Below are 18,011 nucleotides of genomic sequence, written 5' to 3'. Positions count from 1 at the left end.
ATCTATCTATATATATATATATATATATATATATATATATATGTATATATATATATGTATATATATACCTGTTATCATATGTATTTATGTTCCTTTTTGTTTGATCCTTTCTGTCCATGCCACATATTGTTAGGTAAAGTAGCTGTTGGCTTTTGATGGTGAGGAAACATGTAAGTTACACATAAGGGAATCTAAAGCAACAGGGATGGAATGGCACTGTAAATCTGCAAATCCTCCTTTTGTGTCATTTCAATCTGAATTAAGTAGGTCACAGACAAGCTGGGTAGTTTTTATTAACGGCCGGTTCTACGTACCGTCAGTATACTCACTAACATTGATGCTCTGTGTCTGTGGCACTGCTCGGATAATGACGTGCAGGCTGCAGCGTGGTGTGCACAGGTGAGTCCAGTCAACTCGATTTGTCACAGGTGGATCCAGCCAGGTTATAAACTCAGCATCCAGGGATCGGAGCCCACAGGGGGAATCTGTGATCTATACTCAGTCAGGGCTCTGAATTGTTTTACATTGACTTTTAACTGCTAAAAACCCCAGACTACAAATCAGATCCCGTGTGGACCGCGGAGCAGCAGATAGAGACGGAACGAGCAGGATCACTGCGCTCTCGCCCGACAGGTTTGACTGCTAGTTTTTCAAGATCGACCATAACATCTCCTCCCTCCTGTTTCCACCGGGAAGCGGGAGTTAGAAAAGGAAGCACCCGGAAACAGAAGCCGCAGTCTCCAGCGGTCAGAGCGGACTGGAGCCGCTGCAGCTCGACCCTCCACCCTCCAGCCTCCACCCTCCAGCACACACGGCAGGTAGCGACATGACACCACGTCTGCTTCATTTAGGGAACTTATCTGTCTGTCTGCTCTGTCGAGTACAATGAAACGTTTTTTTTTTTTTTTTTTTTTTTTAAGCTATGTTGTAACTTGAGGAGATAAATGACAACCTGCGTTAGATGAACGTTGTCACACACACACACACACACACACACACACACTCGTATATCAGTTGTAGTAGTGGTACTCTCTGTTTTCAGAGGTGTAGCATTAACATCAGTTGACGTAGGTCCGAACAGTTTCGTGTAATAAATATAATAAAACCTCTAAAGTCTCTGAGACGGTTCACTTTCTGCCCACTGTGTGGACGCGGACTGTTTCTGTGCTGTTAGGAAGTTCTTTTCTGCCTCTGCCATGTTTTCTTCGGGCTGAGTCATGTGAACTGATCAGTCTGGTCTCATTTCAGGTTGTGACGAGCAGTGGAGCTCATTAGCTCATTAGCTAATGAGCTAATTAGCATGTCCAGCTTGTGAATGTGATCGATGACTGTCAAGAATCAATACAGGGCGAGCTTTTGAAGTCCGGACCGTCGTTTGACAGACTCATAAAAGTACTTCCTACATCTCCACGGACTTCTCCACCTGTCAGGGTGGATGATAGAAGTGTGTTATTATTTTAATCAGTTTCTCAGCCAACTTCTGAAGTCGTCTGGCTGGTGTTGAGGGAACAGCGCCGCCAGTGGTCGTTACTTTTGTTTACGTTTTGGAGGTGGAGGAGAGTCATGAGTGGAACGATGTTGTCTTTCATTACATTTATTACGAAAGAATCAAATCCCACAGTAATGATGCATAATTATGCGAACAACCTAAACAAGTTGATCTGTGGGGAGGAAGTTATTCTGCTGGTGAAGTGTCTCTAATTCTCAGATCCACTGAGAGCTCCTTAAAGATGCTCACTGCAGATGATCTGTTCAATCATGGGTTTCCACTCTCTCCTTCCAGACTTGGATGCTTGTGATGCACGCACTGATCGATATCATAATAGATTTCACGTTCAATGCAATGTTAAAACCCACACTGCTCAGTATGTCTCTCACCTGTTTAGAGCAGTTAGTCCAGCAGCAGGTGCTGCAGTCTCTCACAAACATTGTTTCTTTGTGCAAGATCATTTGAACAAGACCGTCTGTTCTTAGTCCAGGGTGTTGAATCCAGTGTGAGACAAGGGTTACACACTTTACTGGCACAGTCAACTGCTGTCACTTCCTGAAGTTCAGCTCAGTTCCACAAGTCTACGGGGACGTGTCGAACAAGAAACAAACGAGCATTTGATATATACACCTAAATTGTGAAGTGATACAGACTACAGTATTCAGCTAATGTTGGAACACTAAAAAGTGAAGGAATGAATTGCTAAAAATCACAGCAAAACAAAATCAAATGCTGTTTATCAGGGAAAAACTGAGAAGTTATGTCTTCATTTCAAGTTTATAAGCTGAGATTTATTTATTTTTTTGCTTTTCAGGCAAAAAGATGGAAACCCAGAGCCAGGTCGTGGACAGGTTGAGGTCAGCATTTCGTTCAGGCGTCACAATGCCAGAGCAGTTTCGACGTACACAGCTGACCAACCTCATGTCCATGATCAAGGACAATGAGGAGCAGATTTTAAATGCACTGTACAAAGACCTTGCAAAGGTAATGCCCTCGTGCATTTACTCAATACAATTACTCAGCTAGAACTAGGCTTAGCCAGTTCTGTCTGCCTCCAGATGTCCTGATTTTGCAGTTAAGCATTTATTTATTTTTTTATTGTAACAAAACTACCTGATGGTAAAATGTACTAAACATGTTTCTGGAAAACTAAAGTTCTGATAAATTGCTTTAATTATATAAGACAAGCACAGTTTTGTGAAACTTGGCACATCGTTTGTCTTACAACAATAATTAAACACCCATTTGCCTTTTCTTATTGCCGTTTCATCAGCCAAAATTTGAAGCAATCCTATCTGAGGTTGATATGGTGATAAATGAGCTGCACTACGCCATGTCTAACTTCAAAAGCTGGATGCAGCCAGAATATGTCAGCAAGAACCTGGTAAGTTCAACAGTGATTTCTGGAACTGTTGGGTACATTTTCTATACAACGCCCTTCATAATATCTACACACCACACTTACATAATCAATATAGAATTTAAAAGTTTGGAGGTTAAATGGTTCTACTGTGCTGTCTGTATAATTTTCAGGCCACAAAGGTGGATGACTGTTTTGTTCAGAGGGAACCTCTAGGAGTCGTGTTGATCATTGGAGCCTGGAACTACCCTCTGCAACTTGTTCTCTTACCCATGATTGGAGCCATTGCTGCTGGTATCACTCAAATCAATATCATTAATATTTAATATTGTTTATCAGACCTGTGAATAAGAGCAATCTGGTTTAAAAAACAAACAAACAAAAAAAACACATTGCTAAGTTTTAACGGTCTGATCGTTACTGCATGTTTTTAGGGATGTTGGGATTTAGCAGTTTCTACATTTGATCTTAAAATATAGATAAATAATTCTTAAAATATGTTAATGTAACTGGTTTAATTGCTCTCGATGTGTCCACTAGGAAACTGTGTGGTCCTCAAGCCTTCAGAGGTCAGTGCTGCCACAGACAATGTGGTAGCAGAACTCGTCCCCAAGTATCTGTCTCAGGTAAAGTGAATTTTGTTCCTTTTAGTTAAATTCAGTGTTTATGGCCCGTTACAGTCTTAAAGAGGTCATCATGCATAATTTGAAATTTTGAGGACCTTTTGATGATGATTAGTGATTTTTACCATTTAATGAGAAACTCATTCAACAGCTAGAAAACAGTCAGTAGTTCTGGTGGATCAGCTGTTCATATAACCTTAGTGTCTACCAACCGACCAATCAGGTCAGCTGCATAGCAGCTCTGCCATCGGTGTGTGAATGTGTGCGTGCTTGTGTGTGTGAATGGGTGAATGAGAAGCAGTGTAAAGCGCTTTGAGTACCAGCTAGGTAGAAAAGTGCTATATAAGTGCAGACCATTTACCATTTTACCAACTAAAATCAGTTGTCTATATTGCTGCTGTACAGTCAAGCTATTGACTCCAACACACTAAAGCTGGGACTCTTAATTTGATAGGACTGCTATGCAGTTGTTCGTGGTGGAGCAGAGGAGACCAAGGCACTTCTGAAGAATCGCTTTGACCACATCTTTTACACAGGTACATGCCTCAAGATGGATTATACTGCTTTATGTTGCAGTATTTTAAATGTTGACATGTCTGTCACTATTTACACTGGTCCCAAGACCAAAATAAAATGACAAAATTTGTCCTGGACTACAACCCAAAAAATATTTAAGAACTAAATGGAACTAACCTGGCCTTATGATTCACTCACTTCACAGTAATGACTAATGTAAGGACTAATTTTAAACCAAAACTTGACATTGGTTGGTGTCCATCTGACATTTTGGTTTACAGTAGAGTTGGGGACCAGCAGAGGAGTGTGTTCATGCTGTGCAGCAGAAAGCTGCTGTCCCCTCTGGGTTCTGACTTTGTAATTCTTTCAGGTTCTCAGACTGTGGCCCGCAGCATCCTGCAGGCTGCTTCCATTAACTTGACCCCTGTGACATTGGAGCTGGGTGGGAAGTGTCCTTGCTTCATTTACGGTCAGGTAAACATCACGGCCGCTGCTCGCCGCTTGGCATGGGCAAAGTTTTTCAATGCCGGCCAGAGCTGTGTGGCTCCAGACTACGTGCTGTGCCTGCCGGACACACGGGATGCTCTGCTGCCTGCACTGCGCAAGGCCCTAGAGGATTTCTATACCACAGAGCCTCAAACCTGTCCGGACCTGTCCCGTATTGTGTCAGTCCGACACTGGACGCGTCTGTTGGAACTGCTTGGGAAGACCAAAGGGAAGGTTGTTGTAGGTGGTGAGAGCAACCAGGAGGACAAGTACATAGGTTGGTGTTTTTTGAAGAGAAGCTACCCTCAGAAAAAACCTTTAGTAGTTTATATTTGACAACAGCTACACCACCAGCACAGCTATCCACCTCAGTTTTGTGACCAAGACTACACCAACAGCTTCACTGACACTGTAACACGGATAATTCGGGGTATTCATTCAGCAGCAGCTAAATTAACCATTTGGGGTGGTTAGGGTTATACGCACACTACATTCTGACTTGTCCCCACTCACTCCTCAGCTCCCACAGTGGTGGTGGATGTACCTGAAGACGACGCCCTGATGGAGGAGGAGATTTTCGGCCCCATCCTGCCCATCCTCACTGTGGACTCTGTGGAGCAAGGAATCGATTTCATCAACCGCAAAGAGAAGCCACTGGCTCTCTACGTCTTCTCTGACGAATCCTCTGTAAGAACAGCTCTTCATACCTCACAGCTGTGGATAACATCATGTGTTAAACCAGAATGTTTTCCTTTTTAAAGGTGGTCAGCACAGTGCTGGAAAAGACGAGCAGCGGAGGATTCTGCTCAAATGATGGGATTGTCTACATGACCCTGCCAGGCCTGCCCTTTGGAGGAGTAGGTAGGTCCCCTCAGCCCACTGTGACTCTATAGAAAAGTAAAGTGGATTTTATTAAGCTATTCGGAGCTCTAAAAAAACCTTTAGCTGCAGTTTAATCTCTAAGCTTTGGACAAGTGGATTTGGGTATATGGAATGTGCTTCAGGAAAAGTAACAGTCTAACTGCTGAGAACATGGTCAACAATACAGTTTGTGGGAAGATAGGACCTAGGAACAGTCAGTAAGATCAAGTCTGAGGAACAAAGGGAGCTCTTTGATTAATGGGAAATTACCTTCTACATGTGTGGTCAAATTAGGAGGGCTGAATATAATGACTTCTGATTTGACATTCTTGAGTCGAAGGGAATGTTGAGACATCAGCATTAGTGAGCTGCTTGTGGGAATGCACAGCTTAGCACAACGTCTGGACCTGATCCTCCAGACATAGTCAGGAGTGCGTATGTGAAAATGGCTTATAGCTGAGTGCTTTCAATGTGGCACTAAATCAGGTAAATTCAGAACAGGCTCCAGTCTTCTCCTCGTGGATGTTTTCATGTTCATGTCGGAGGAAAAAAAACTGACATGAACATGATTTGGGTGGATGACATGGTTGTCAAATGTTTTCTTAGTCACTCGTAGCTTGATTCCAGTCTATATTCTAAAGATGCAGCATAACATTTTTACTCTGTCCCCCTCTATTCAGGGGCCAGTGGTTGGGGCAGTTACCATGGCCGCTGGGGCTTTGAGACATTCAGCCACCGGCGGGCCTGCATGCTGCGTGGCTGGGCTCTGGAGAGACTCAACGGCCTGCGTTACCCACCTTACACTGAGAACAAACTGAGCTGGCTGCGCTGGACCGCCTCGCCTAAGCCCTCCTGCTCAATATTGTGATGACAGGCAGGAGGTGTTTGTTCATTTGTGTAGGTTTTTATATCGTAACCATGACGATGAATGTGGAAACTGGTCTGATTATTTTCTTAACCTGTTTGGATGCTTGTGTAGGTCACATACATGCTAGTCCTGTCAAAGTCTCAACCTCTAGAAGACTTGGTAAGGCTGCTGTGGGCTCATCATTTTGTATCTGTATTTTAGATCGATTCTACCCTGGATCTCCAAACTGGGTTCTTACTTTCTGAGCTCGTGTTCTGATTGTCACAGATTAGGTACCTCCTTTTTAAATGGAAAAGACCTTTTACACTTAGATCTTAAATGCTGTGGATATGTGCTTGTTTAGTTTTATTCTCTTGCTTTCAAATCTTTATACAATGAAAAATCTGTTTTTTATAAAAAAAAACAAAGTGAATATTGTTTAGTTTTGGTTCTGTTTTCTGGTCTTTTAAAAAAACAAATTGTGAAATACTAAATAAACTAGAAATATTAATTCTCTCATTTAGTTTAAGTCGTGTTCTTATTCATGTGAGTCTCCAGAGGTTCCTGCTCTGATTCAGTCACTCTTCAGATTAACACTGTTCATGCTGAGAAAGGTGAACCTGACACTCTACTGAAACCTATTTAAAACTGATGAGGTGTTTGGGCACCGCACTAAGACACTTTGTGTTGGTTTTTCCTGTAATTGGGGTATTTGAATAATAAAGGTTTAAAGTTAACTGTTCTACTTCTAACATCATTCTAGGACTTGGTCAAACAATATCAGGGTGCTACTGTCAATGTGACAACTAGTGATTAATGCATTTTGTTTATTAAAACTGCTGTTACTAAATCACAAATTCAAACCTTGCACCTTCGCACTCCCTATGGTAGCCTAACACCTGGACACCAGGGGGATTGTAACATTTGCTTCCATCTGAATTGGATAATGTTCAGATAAACCAGTGCAGATTTTTTTTTTCCTTCAAAATTACTTTTTCTACAAATATTGATTTACACATACAGGTTGTACAAGATCATCTCTGCTCTCCAGTGTCCATTTCTTCAGCAATGAGGTATAGATCTGTTCCATAGTCCTAAAAGGCTTCACTAATGCTGATGACAGTAAGTGGGATAAAATATGCACTGAACAGCCACCTGGTGGTTGTCATGTTGTGGCTGATGGGTGTCCTCTCCTTCAGCATTGAGTAACAACCAACTTGAGTGTGGAGTCAAAATAAAACCACTAACTGCTTGAACTTTATTTCATAGAGTGATGTTCTCAGGATCTCACAAATACTAAAAATTGTATTAAAAAAAAAAAAAACTGGATCCAACATTGATGTCTGGAATTCCTTTGAAGCCTGTAAATGTGTAGGCAACAACAGACACACCACACACTCCTCAGGACCTGTAAGATGACCCATCTTGAACAAATGCTTGCAGAGCTCAGACAGTTCCTTTGTGTGGGTTCATGGCTCAGGTTTGTATGAGGAGGGGGGATTTGTCCCTGGGGAGGTTTGATTAGGGGCTGGAGACTCTGGCGATGGAGAGGTGCCAGCTGGTGTTGCTGCTGCTCCTGTTGCTGGCTCTTTCTGCACCAGCTCAGGCTCATCCTGGCCTGCCTGGGGCGGGTGGACCAGGACTTTGTCTATGAGACCAAAGTCCTGCGCCTCCATGGGGCTCATGTAGCGGTCTCGTTCCATCACACTCTCTACAAAGACAGGGAAAAAGGAAGAGGGGTGAGAGGAACAAGCTGATTAGCTCCCCCTACTGACAAATTGTATGACAAACCTCCTTCCACTGAACCCATGCACCTTCCTGGTATCATCATAGCACAGACCATCTAAACATGATCATTTTTATTATAATTATAGGCTAAATGATGCAACACTGACAACGAATTTCAGTCTCCACCAGCTCCTAAGATGAACACCTGGGGTATTCACAAAGCTTCCTAAGCATAAAAGTTGCTCCTAGTGGTGAAATTCTACAAATTTCTTAGAAATTCTTAGAGTTGTGACATTTTCTAAGAAGTTTCCCTTAAAGTTAAGACTAAATCCTAATAAACATAAAGAAGATTTGAATAAATTATTCAAAAAGCATCTTAGCCCCTAAAAGCGCTCCTAAGGTGAAAAACTGTTAAGAGTAGGGAGGACAACTTTTAAGAGGCTACAGAATCTCATAAGCAGACAACAAAAAGGTGGAAGGACAGAGAAATATATAAACACTTAATGCCAGTGGGAACACGCTGTTCATGTAGATCATGTAGGGTGATGTTTGTGGTCGATCTCAAAGATGTGCTCACATCAGCCAACACAGTAACAGTGTAGTGCTGACTTGTAACTGTCACAACTTTCTGATCAGCAGAGTGAGAAGACAAACTACTGCAGCACTTCCATCGCTTTATATTGTGATTTATATGGATCTAATTTATTTTCACTGGACGTTCAGACCATACAGGGCAGACTTCCCCAACGGTCTTGATATAATTGGTGCGACACAAACTACATCACACCATCAGAAAATGAAGCTATTTTGTATTTTGGTCGAACATAACATCCTTCATTTTAAGAGAATGATGATGACTGTTTTTTTTTTTTTTTTGGGGGGGGGGGGGGGTCCAATCCTGCTACTATAATAGACTGGCCAGTAATCAGTATCAGCTAATAATATTTTGTAGAAGAGAATTCTTTAGATGCATTAACATTTAAACCATTACAACATGATCACTGTCATTTTTATCTTTTTCCTTTATTCTATGTGAACAAGGAAAAGTCAGGAAACAAAGATCTCAGTTTAATGGCTCCAATGTTTAACATGTATACTGACTGGGGCTCAGAGTTGCTGTGGTTTATTAAGTTTATTGAATCACTCTTAGGCTAGGACCTTTTAGGCTAACTTTGGAGCTCTCTGAAAATGTTCTAAGAAAGTTTGTAAAAAAAGCTTCATCTTATCATGTACAGTGGACAAAGAGTGAAGAAAACCTACCGATGGTTTCGAGCGGCTGGCCTGTGTGTTTGGCGTAGATGTTGTTGATCTGTCTCTTCAGCTTCAGGATCTCTTCAGCCTGGATGGCGATGTCTGTGGCCTGACCCTGGAGACACAGCTCTACGTCATCACTGAATCATGTTTGATTAAAGCTCATGATTACCAGGTCTGGGGAGAGCACCTACCCTTGCACCTCCTGAAGGCTGGTGGACCATAATACGGGCGTTGGGCAGTGAATGCCTCATTCCCGTTGTTCCTGCTGCCAAAAGCAAGCTGCCCATGCTGGCTGCCTGGCCAACGCACCAGGTGGAGATGGGATTAAGAATGTACTGCATGGTGTCGTAAATGGCCAGGCCTGCTGTCACCACACCGCCTGAACAGGGAGAAACTGCACTGAATTATGTTTTTAAGGGTCATACTTACATTATTTGAAACTAAAGTGCAAAAAAATAATTAATTAATACAAATTATTATATTCATATTAATATAAAAAATGCAATTTCTCTCCATAATCAAGCCAGAATGAAATGCTGAAAAAGATATAATGAAAGGAAGGAAACAGGATACTCAAATGGCAACTAGGAAAACAAAGAGAAAATGTTCTCTTTTCAATTTTCTTATGCAGTCAGAAGTAAAAGTAATGGTACCGTTTGCAACTTCCTGGTTTTCTGCATAAGTTGGTCATGAAATGTCATCTAATCTTTACACACGTCACAAATATCAAAAAACACATTTCTGATTTCACTAGACGCCAATTGAAGTCAGGTTTTCAATCAATTACACAAGAGTAGAGGTGTTGTTTACTGCTACAGTATGTGTTTTGTGTAACAGAAAGATAAACCCTACACTGTCAAGTGCTTTGAGATGACTTTTATTGTAATTTGACGCTATATAAATCAACTGAATTGAATTATTCTGTTTACTAATAGAGCAGATATCATTAGAGAAGCAGGACACATAGATGTGTTCAGTGTGTTTATCTATAAGGTTCACAATACCATAGTTCAACTTTAAAACCCTCGTTGATGCCCCTTACCAGGACTGTTGATGTACATGTGGATGGGTTTGTTGTTGCTTTCTGACTGTAGGAATAGTAGCTGGGCAATAACCAGACTGGCCACAGAGTCGTCAATCTGAACAAGTGAGAAAACATGTTTAAAAACAAAACAACAAAGGTTTACTCTTACTCAACATTCAGACACTTACAGGACCCATTACACAAATGATTCTCTCTCTCAGGAGGCGCGAATAAATGTCGTAGGCTCGTTCTCCTCTCCCCTGAAAAACAATAAAAATTGTAAGTATTAAATAATGCCAAAACACTTTTACATCAGATCTCAATGGGGAAAGAATCATGCTGGATATCTGTACTGATAGAGACTGGGAATCAAAGACACTCTGAAAATCAAAGTGATAAAAGGATGTGATGTTAGTCCATTTTCCTGAAATTTCACATAATTGACCATTATTGACCCACAACCAAACCAGTTATGCCGAATGATGGCAGCATAACATCCTCCACAGCTTCTCCAGACTCTTTCACATCTGTCACATGTGTTCAGGGTGAACCTGCTCTCATCTCTGATAAGCACAGGGATGCCAGTTATGGACCTGCCAATTCTGGTGTTCTATGGCAAAATGCCAATCGAGAACCACAGTGCTGGGCAGGGAACACAGAGCCCACTAGAGGATGTCAGACCCTCAGGCCACCTTCATGAAGTTTGTTTCTGATTCTTTAGTCAGAGGTACTCACAGCAGTGGACTGGTCATTTTGTAGGGCTCTAGCAGTGTTTATCATGTTCCTCCTTGAACAAAGGAGCAGATACCAGTCCTGTTTATGGGTTAAAGACCTTCTACAGCCCTGTCCAGCTCTCCTAGAGTAACTGCCTGTCTCCTGGAATGTCCTCCCATTACCCTCTTGAGACTGTGCTGGGAAATGTATCAAACCTTCTGTCAATGACACATATTGATATGCCATCCTGGAGAAGTTGGACTGCTTGTGCAACCTCTGTAAGATCCATGTATCACCTCATGCTACCAGTAGTGACACTGATCCTAGCGAAATTCAAAACTAGAGAAAAACTGAAAAGATGAGGAGGGAGAAATGTCTCCACCTGTAAAACCATTCTTCTGCTTTAGGTGGTCATCTCATTGTTGCCTCTCTAGTGCACCTGCTGTTAATTTTATTGTCATTAACACATTCATTAATACATTAAACTTCCCTCTGCTTTCCCCATGTTACCATATAATCTGGCTCCTCCTAATGATGACACATGGAGTGGATGGATGGAGTAGTTTTTCAGTTAAGATTATGTCATTTGCTTGTTCATACTACTGTGCCTGTAGTCTTGGTCCACCTGCTCCTCCAGAACACTTCCCAACTTTTACAAACTTGTCATTAAAGACGGAGTCAGACCACATCCAATTCCTTGCTTCTCCTGTGCAAACTTGGCCAATAAAGCTGATTCTGATTCTGATTCTGATGTTAAAATCTCTCCAGCTAGAAGCATACAGATATCTAAATATAGCGAAGGCAGAGGAAGTTCCAGTCATTTCACTCACCGTCTGCTCCACAACTATAGGGATCAGAGGACTCCTCCACACAGGACTGTGGTGAATGGACCGGCTGTGTTTCAGTGTCAGCCCTCCAATGTGCAACACTCTCTGAAAGACACAATCACAAATGCTGTTTGTTTTTCTTCTCTCTTTTTCAACTTTATTCAACTCATTACAGTTTATTTCCATGTAAGACAAAGGAATAAGTGTTACTGTAACAACTTTAGACAAAACGAAATGTTTTGTTTAACATCAGGTTACACACAGACAATGAATAAAAAAAGACACCACTCATTTCATATTGCACTTGTGTAGCATGGTGTGTTTTGGATAAAGCTCTACACGTGTCCGTAGCAAAAAAACAAATGAGTAACGTTACTTTATGCGTTTACATTTGCATTTAGGGATTTGGCAGACGCTTTTATCCAAAGCGACTTACAAGTACAAGGTACAAGACAGAGGCAGGGTATGCGTAAGGAGTTCTTGTGTAAGGACGCTACTAGAGGTAGGACACAGATAGGATGCATCTGACAGGTTCACAGGTGACGTCTTGAGGTAACGTCACGAAAGCTACTAGCTAGCACGCTCAACACGACAAGCAGCAGTAACAAGAGTACAAACAGACTTAATATTACACTACTTTGACAGTTCGAGCCACGCTCACAGGAAGGTTCGCTGAAGCTGCTAGTTGTACTCACTCGTAACAGCATTTTGAGGTTTTTAGGGGCTTCAGTCCTCTTCTGTCTGACCCCTGCTTCAATGCAATTTCAGTTTGACCTATGAACCCGCGTCTTCTTCGGACAGCAAATCCACAGAAGTATGGCGCTGGTATGTCGTTAGCGCCATCTAGCAGACGGTCGAGGTTCCTTTTAAATGTGTGGTCACACGGTCAAACTTTCATCAGCAGCTCTTTAATTATTCAAAATGGCAATATAAATATATGTTTAACTTTATTTCAGCAATGCATCGAGTCTGTAATAATAAACAATATGTGTTGTAACTACATTTATGCCTTTGATAGTGATGAATAGAACTGGGTCCTCTCAACAATATCACATTGGAACATTTTTGAGAAAAAACAAACAAACAAGACATTTAATACATGACATGTTCTTACCAATACAATTAGTTAATTATAGGCAAAGATTATCCAAACAAGTTAAAGGATATAATATCAGACCTCACCATTTCCATCTTGGGTAAAAAACGCCCATATGAGATTACTTAATTCTTTTATATTTATATTAAGTCATTTGATGCTTTTATCCAAAGCAACTTACTAGCGAGGTACAAGGAAATTGAATGCATGCATTTAGATTTGGAATTAGGTTAGCGTGGGTATCAGAACAGGCTTCTAACTCACCTCTTGTAAAATATTACAATGTAAAAAAAATAGAGAGAGAAGAAAGTGGAAATGCTGTTTAATTTTTGTTTAAAATAACTAAAATGGTCTGGGCCAAACAATAAATCTAGTTGACCTATGAACATAAGACCACTTTTTGTTGTTTTTGAAAATGCCATTTTATTTTTAGAAAGTTGTTAAGCATGCAACAAAAAGAGCACTGTGCATATAAAAAAAAACAATTTGGATGCAGGTTAAAGGCATACCTCAATAGCCTAGAACATTTGTCTTCATATGACACTGAAGTTTGCATTTCATTTTATCTTTAGTTTGACCTGTTTTGGGATTTGCTGACACACGACTTTACTCACAGGGCCCAATAAAAACAAAAAAGGGCTTTTTATTTTGAAGGTTTTAACCGGAAGAGGGGTTTTATTAGAGTGTAGCAGTGAACTATTAGTGACTAGTTGCTCACTTTCACTGTAGTTTGGACTCAGTCATGTCAAACAAGAGCGCCACCAGCAGCAGCCTGGCCATCGCCCAGAAGGCCGTGAAGCAGCTTCGTCTCGAAGCCAGCGTCCGTCGGATAAAGGTGAGTCCTCGCATCCGAGCTCCTCCATCACTCTTCACGTCAGATATTCACGACAACAGTCAGTGTGCCGGTGAACATGCACTCTTTAAGAGTCATTCTATTTATCATCGCTTCTTTTCTGTTACAATTAAAACATACAGTACATAAATAACCACCACATTGTTTTTCACAGTAGCTTTTATTACCACAAACTATTTTAACGGTTTCCCATTTGAAATCCCACCCACTGGTCACGGAACCTCATTCTTTGTGTTTTCACACTGAAGTTCAAGTTTAAAGCAGTGGAGCCAGGAGCCACAGTGTCACTTCCTGGTGTGCACTGAAATAGCAGCAGACCTTTCTCTGCAGCACAGTCAGAGCTTTGTTGATCGTGCCTTCGGTGGGCAAGTCCTTTAGAACAGCTGTAAGTGTGTGCAAGTGTGTGTGTGAGTGTGTGTGTGTGTGTGTGTGTGTGTGTGTGTGTGTGTGTGTGTGTGTGTGGTGCTGGAGCCGGAGCCAATCCCAGCAGTTAGCCCAGTAATACCTGCTGATGGAAGTAAATAAATCACTGAACAATTTAACAGGTTCTTGCAATGATTTGGGTAATTAGCTGTTATTATTTACTAATACTAACTAATGACTTGTCAGGGTAACTAGTCAACAACCAGCCACAGTTTCAGATGATGTCTGTGCCAATTACTGTTTTTTGCTGACTGCCCTCATAACACAGACACAGACACAGCAAACACGGTAACTTTTGATTCTCTTACAAATGGAGAGTTACGTGAACTCATCCTTGACCCAGCTTTAGTTGGTCTAGTTTGACAAGCAGCTAATCGTGACTTATCTACCTTTACATTTCAGAGGCTGGGATTACTTTCCTACAATTCCCAGAATTCAACTCAGTAGCCTCTTTTCGTTAGACTCTTCCTGCCTGCCTTCCTACCTCTAATGTGAAACAGAATTTGATCCTTCTATTATAATTTGTACACCTCCCAAAGGTGACCCAGTTAAATTTTGATTTTGACTTATTTTGGTGGAATATACAAAACCTATCTTCTCAAGCTGCTCATTACCTTTTTTCATGTCTGATTGTTTTTTGTTTTTTTGTCCTCGGGCTACCTTGGAAATGTTTCTGGTCTGCTGTCACAAATGATGTCTCTGTTCCGCTTTGTCTGTTTAAAGAAGCAAAGAGGCCACAGGAAACAACTTTCAACGTTCAACAGAACGGTTGTTTTTCCATTTTAAGCTGCATAATTAGCCAGAGATTGGAATAGTGTGTTGAATTAAAAAAAAAATTAAATGCCTGTTTCTCTCAGGTTAAAAGCTGCTATGTCAGATATAAAACACATTTTTATGTCAGATATTTACATAATTAATGCTTTGCTAAAGAATATATTAAGCTAAATCGTGTCTAACAATAAAAGGACAGTCGCCTCTCACCTGGGTAAGTACTACATGGTTGAGTTAAAAACAATTAATAAAGCCTTGTTAGCTTATGTGCGTTCAGTGTTTTAGAAGTCTCAAACTGTTTATAAAATTAACAGAAAATCTGGGTCTATGTGCAGATACTCGTTAGCTGTAGTAGCAATTGTGTACCTTCCTATTATTTGGTGACAGTGACATTATCTGGGCAGATATGAAGTATTAGGCACGTCAAAGCCCTTAACACCTTCAGACTGACAGCTGTGATCCAGCTGTGCTGTTGTCATCAAAAAACATCCTTCAATATGGGGTTCAGTGCCCAAGGACACTTTGACATGTCGACAAGAGGAGTCGGGAATCAACTGATGACTGATCTACAGCCACTCAGCAATATCCCTGATTTTGATTCTGAATACATATGGATGACAATGAGAGCATTTTTTCAAAATGAAAAATGTGTGTCTGTAGATGTGCCTAATGAACCCAGAAAAACTGTCCAAATCACAAAGGTGGATAAATACAGAACCAAGTTTGGTGAAGAAACCACTAATACCTAGTATGTCACATTATTTTGTCCAGACAGCCATTTAGAGACTCTGATACGCTCATTTCTAAACATTATAACTGTTTAGAACAATAAAATACCATATATTTCATACTATTCAACAAAACTAAATAAATTACTTGTATAACAACATTTATTAAATGAAATACCACTTTTCTGTGTTCTAAACAACTATTCTAACTTGGGAAATAAAAAAAACAATAAAAACCAGCCTTAACCAAATCATGTATTATATTAAATATCATTCAGGTTTCTCAGGCTGCTGCAGAACTGAAGACCTTCTGTTTGCAGAATGCCCACAAAGACCCTCTCCTTACTGGGGTGCCCTCAAGTGATAATCCTTTCAGGCCTCCCAAGTCATGCGTCCTCCTCTGACTTGTGAGTTTTTATCTCTACTCTTTGCCTGAATTGACCAGCTATTTATTTTTGTTCCTCTACTTTGTCTTGTGTACCTCTTGCAACAAAGAAGCTGCTGTCCTTTCGAGGCACTATTTTATTTTATTAATTTTTTTCTCTTCAAGGGGCAATGAAGAAGTGCAAAAGACTTGAACTGATGCCTGATCATTCCGATGTGGATTTGTGTCACATGCCCTGCTTCCTCTGACAATAAAGAAGTCAAAACCGCGCACACAAATACACACAACTGTCTTTTTATACTTGTGAGGACACTAGTTGACATAATGTATGCCTTTTAGCATCTTCACAACTACCCAGCCCCCAACTATTTTTATCCCCATGAAGTTGTGAAGGCCAAACAAAGTGTCCTCACAATGATGGTAGTGAATGAAATGCCCATATAATGACATACTGTAAACACACACACACAAACACACACACATTTTCACTGAAGATGCTGCCAAATTCATCTGAAAATGTAGGAGTGTATTGTATTTACTTTGGTAGAGTGTGTCTCTGTGCATTAATAATGCAGGTCACTAGTTTAATGTTTTGCTTTTGACAGGATTCACATATATCCATTCTTTCAAATGCCAAGTTAAGAACTCTCTGGTAGGGAAAAGAGAAGGTATTGAAACCTGATACACTTTTGTAAGTTGATGGACAATAGCTGATCACAGTGTGAACACGTTTCTCAAATGTCTCACTGTTAATATTCATTCTTGATCCTGATTATTTATTTTTCTGTGTATCTCTAACTAAACTATTTCATACTCTAATTTATAACAAGTAGGAAAAGTACTCATATTAAGTTATTGTTGTAATTCGCCACTCGGTAGCCAGCTCAGGTCAGCTCTCACACTCCAAAACTTTCATTGTATTCCTTCTGAGCCATTGAGGGGTCTTCTAATGTTTGGGATCATTGTCTTGCTTTAACTTTGCTTTAACTCACATACTGATGACCTGACATTCTCCTTCAGCTTTAGAGCAGGAGCAAGGCTCCTTGCTAAGTTATGGCAAGCCTGGCCCTAAAGCAGCAAAACATCACCACATTACACTGACACCTCCATGCTAGACATAGGTTTGATGTTTTTTTTTTGTGGAATTATATGTTTGGTTTACACCAGATGTAAGAAGCCACATGTCTTCCAAACAGTTCTTGACTCATCAGCTTATAGAATATCCCTATGGGTTTGAGGGTGATCTTGGTGTGTTGTGGCAGAATTTAGTTGAGCCTAAATGCTCTTCTGGGTTAAAAGTGGTTTTCACCTCGCCACTTTCCCATAGATGCCATTTCTACCCAGTGTCTATCAGATGGTGGAGTCATGATACCTGACCTTACATGAAGTGAGAGAAGCCTGCAGGTCCTTGCATTTTTTATTGGATCTTTGTGACTTCCTTTCTTTGTGAGAAGGTTCATTTTACTCCAAATCTTCTCTGTTTGTAGAGAGTTTCTGCCACTGTGGATCAGTGGAGTTCAAGAAACATACACATAGCTTTTTAACCCTTCCCAGACTGATCCGTCAAGTTTTTTTTTAATGTACAGTAGTAGTTAAGGGAGTGAATACTTTTTCTCACAGCCCTACTTTAAACTTGTTTACTCAGGTTACTTGTTTACTCTGAACAGTTTGATATGAGACACACAAAGAAAATAAATAAGGTGAGGGTTTTTTTACAGCACTTATAGCATTTTACTAGATGACTAGATCACTTTGACGACCTGCAATGTAACACACATTAGATACAGAAAATGAACACTTTACACTATCTTGCAACAAAACCTGCCAATTGTATATGGAATGTCATGATAAATAAAGTGCTATCTTATCTTATCTCTTATATGATCACATGCTTGCATCTGTAGCACATTAATATTAAATATGCTACTGTATGTATTCATCAATATTATCACAGATTAAATAATTACCACAATGATTTTATTGTACGTTGGTCATTTGCAGTTCACATATAGCTAATAGATGTGAA

At 40.5% G+C, this 18,011-nt stretch overlaps 3 protein-coding genes across 3 annotated transcripts; 2 read left to right on the top strand and 1 right to left on the bottom strand.

The window, feature by feature from the left end:
- The first annotated feature begins 459 nt into the window (after positions 1-459).
- On the top strand, positions 460-7,506 carry aldh3b1 (aldehyde dehydrogenase 3 family, member B1). The gene is made up of 10 exons (XM_026357506.1): positions 460-818; positions 2,304-2,473; positions 2,763-2,873; positions 3,023-3,143; positions 3,390-3,475; positions 3,927-4,008; positions 4,359-4,751; positions 4,995-5,161; positions 5,236-5,335; positions 6,016-7,506. Exons 2-10 carry the CDS (start codon positions 2,312-2,314, stop codon positions 6,201-6,203), a joined length of 1,410 nt encoding a protein of 469 aa, XP_026213291.1. The 5' UTR covers positions 460-818; positions 2,304-2,311; the 3' UTR covers positions 6,204-7,506.
- Positions 7,418-12,554, bottom strand: clpp (caseinolytic mitochondrial matrix peptidase proteolytic subunit). The gene is made up of 7 exons (XM_026357519.1): positions 12,425-12,554; positions 11,733-11,834; positions 10,377-10,448; positions 10,207-10,303; positions 9,356-9,543; positions 9,171-9,276; positions 7,418-7,893 (listed from the first exon to the last, which is right to left on the bottom strand). The coding sequence occupies exons 1-7, from the start codon at positions 12,434-12,436 to the stop codon at positions 7,652-7,654; spliced, it is 819 nt and encodes a 272-aa protein (XP_026213304.1). The 5' UTR covers positions 12,437-12,554; the 3' UTR covers positions 7,418-7,651.
- A 990-nt stretch (positions 12,555-13,544) lies between these two features.
- LOC113162384 (guanine nucleotide-binding protein G(I)/G(S)/G(O) subunit gamma-5-like) lies at positions 13,545-17,960 on the top strand. The gene is made up of 3 exons (XM_026360510.1): positions 13,545-13,660; positions 15,879-16,007; positions 16,151-17,960. The coding sequence occupies exons 1-2, from the start codon at positions 13,568-13,570 to the stop codon at positions 16,002-16,004; spliced, it is 219 nt and encodes a 72-aa protein (XP_026216295.1). The 5' UTR covers positions 13,545-13,567; the 3' UTR covers positions 16,005-16,007; positions 16,151-17,960.
- Positions 17,961-18,011: the final 51 nt, after the last annotated feature.

The sequence above is a fragment of the Anabas testudineus genome, chromosome 8 (genome assembly GCF_900324465.2).
Source record: "Anabas testudineus chromosome 8, fAnaTes1.2, whole genome shotgun sequence".
Lineage (NCBI taxonomy): Eukaryota > Metazoa > Chordata > Actinopteri > Anabantiformes > Anabantidae > Anabas > Anabas testudineus.
Note: the sequence above shows the minus strand (reverse complement) of the source record. Positions and strands in the feature narration are given on the sequence as shown.

What these genes read in the sequence shown, in the direction of transcription:
- LOC113162384 (XM_026360510.1), top strand. Translation starts at nt 13,568, where the DNA reads ATGTCAAACAAGAGCGCCACCAGCAGCAGCCTGGCCATCGCCCAGAAG. An exon ending in CCAGCGTCCGTCGGATAAAG is followed by an intron (nt 13,661 to 15,878) that starts GTGAGTCCTCGC and finishes AATATCATTCAG; the next exon opens with GTTTCTCAGGCTGCTGCAGA.
- clpp (XM_026357519.1), bottom strand. An exon ending in AGCCTTCAGGAGGTGCAAGG is followed by an intron (nt 9,277 to 9,355) that starts GTAGGTGCTCTC and finishes CTGTGTCTCCAG; the next exon opens with GGTCAGGCCACAGACATCGC. An exon ending in CCAGCCGCTCGAAACCATCG is followed by an intron (nt 7,894 to 9,170) that starts GTAGGTTTTCTT and finishes CTGTCTTTGTAG; the next exon opens with AGAGTGTGATGGAACGAGAC.
- aldh3b1 (XM_026357506.1), top strand. Translation starts at nt 2,312, where the DNA reads ATGGAAACCCAGAGCCAGGTCGTGGACAGGTTGAGGTCAGCATTTCGT. An exon ending in AATATGTCAGCAAGAACCTG is followed by an intron (nt 2,874 to 3,022) that starts GTAAGTTCAACA and finishes TATAATTTTCAG; the next exon opens with GCCACAAAGGTGGATGACTG. An exon ending in TGACCACATCTTTTACACAG is followed by an intron (nt 4,009 to 4,358) that starts GTACATGCCTCA and finishes TAATTCTTTCAG; the next exon opens with GTTCTCAGACTGTGGCCCGC.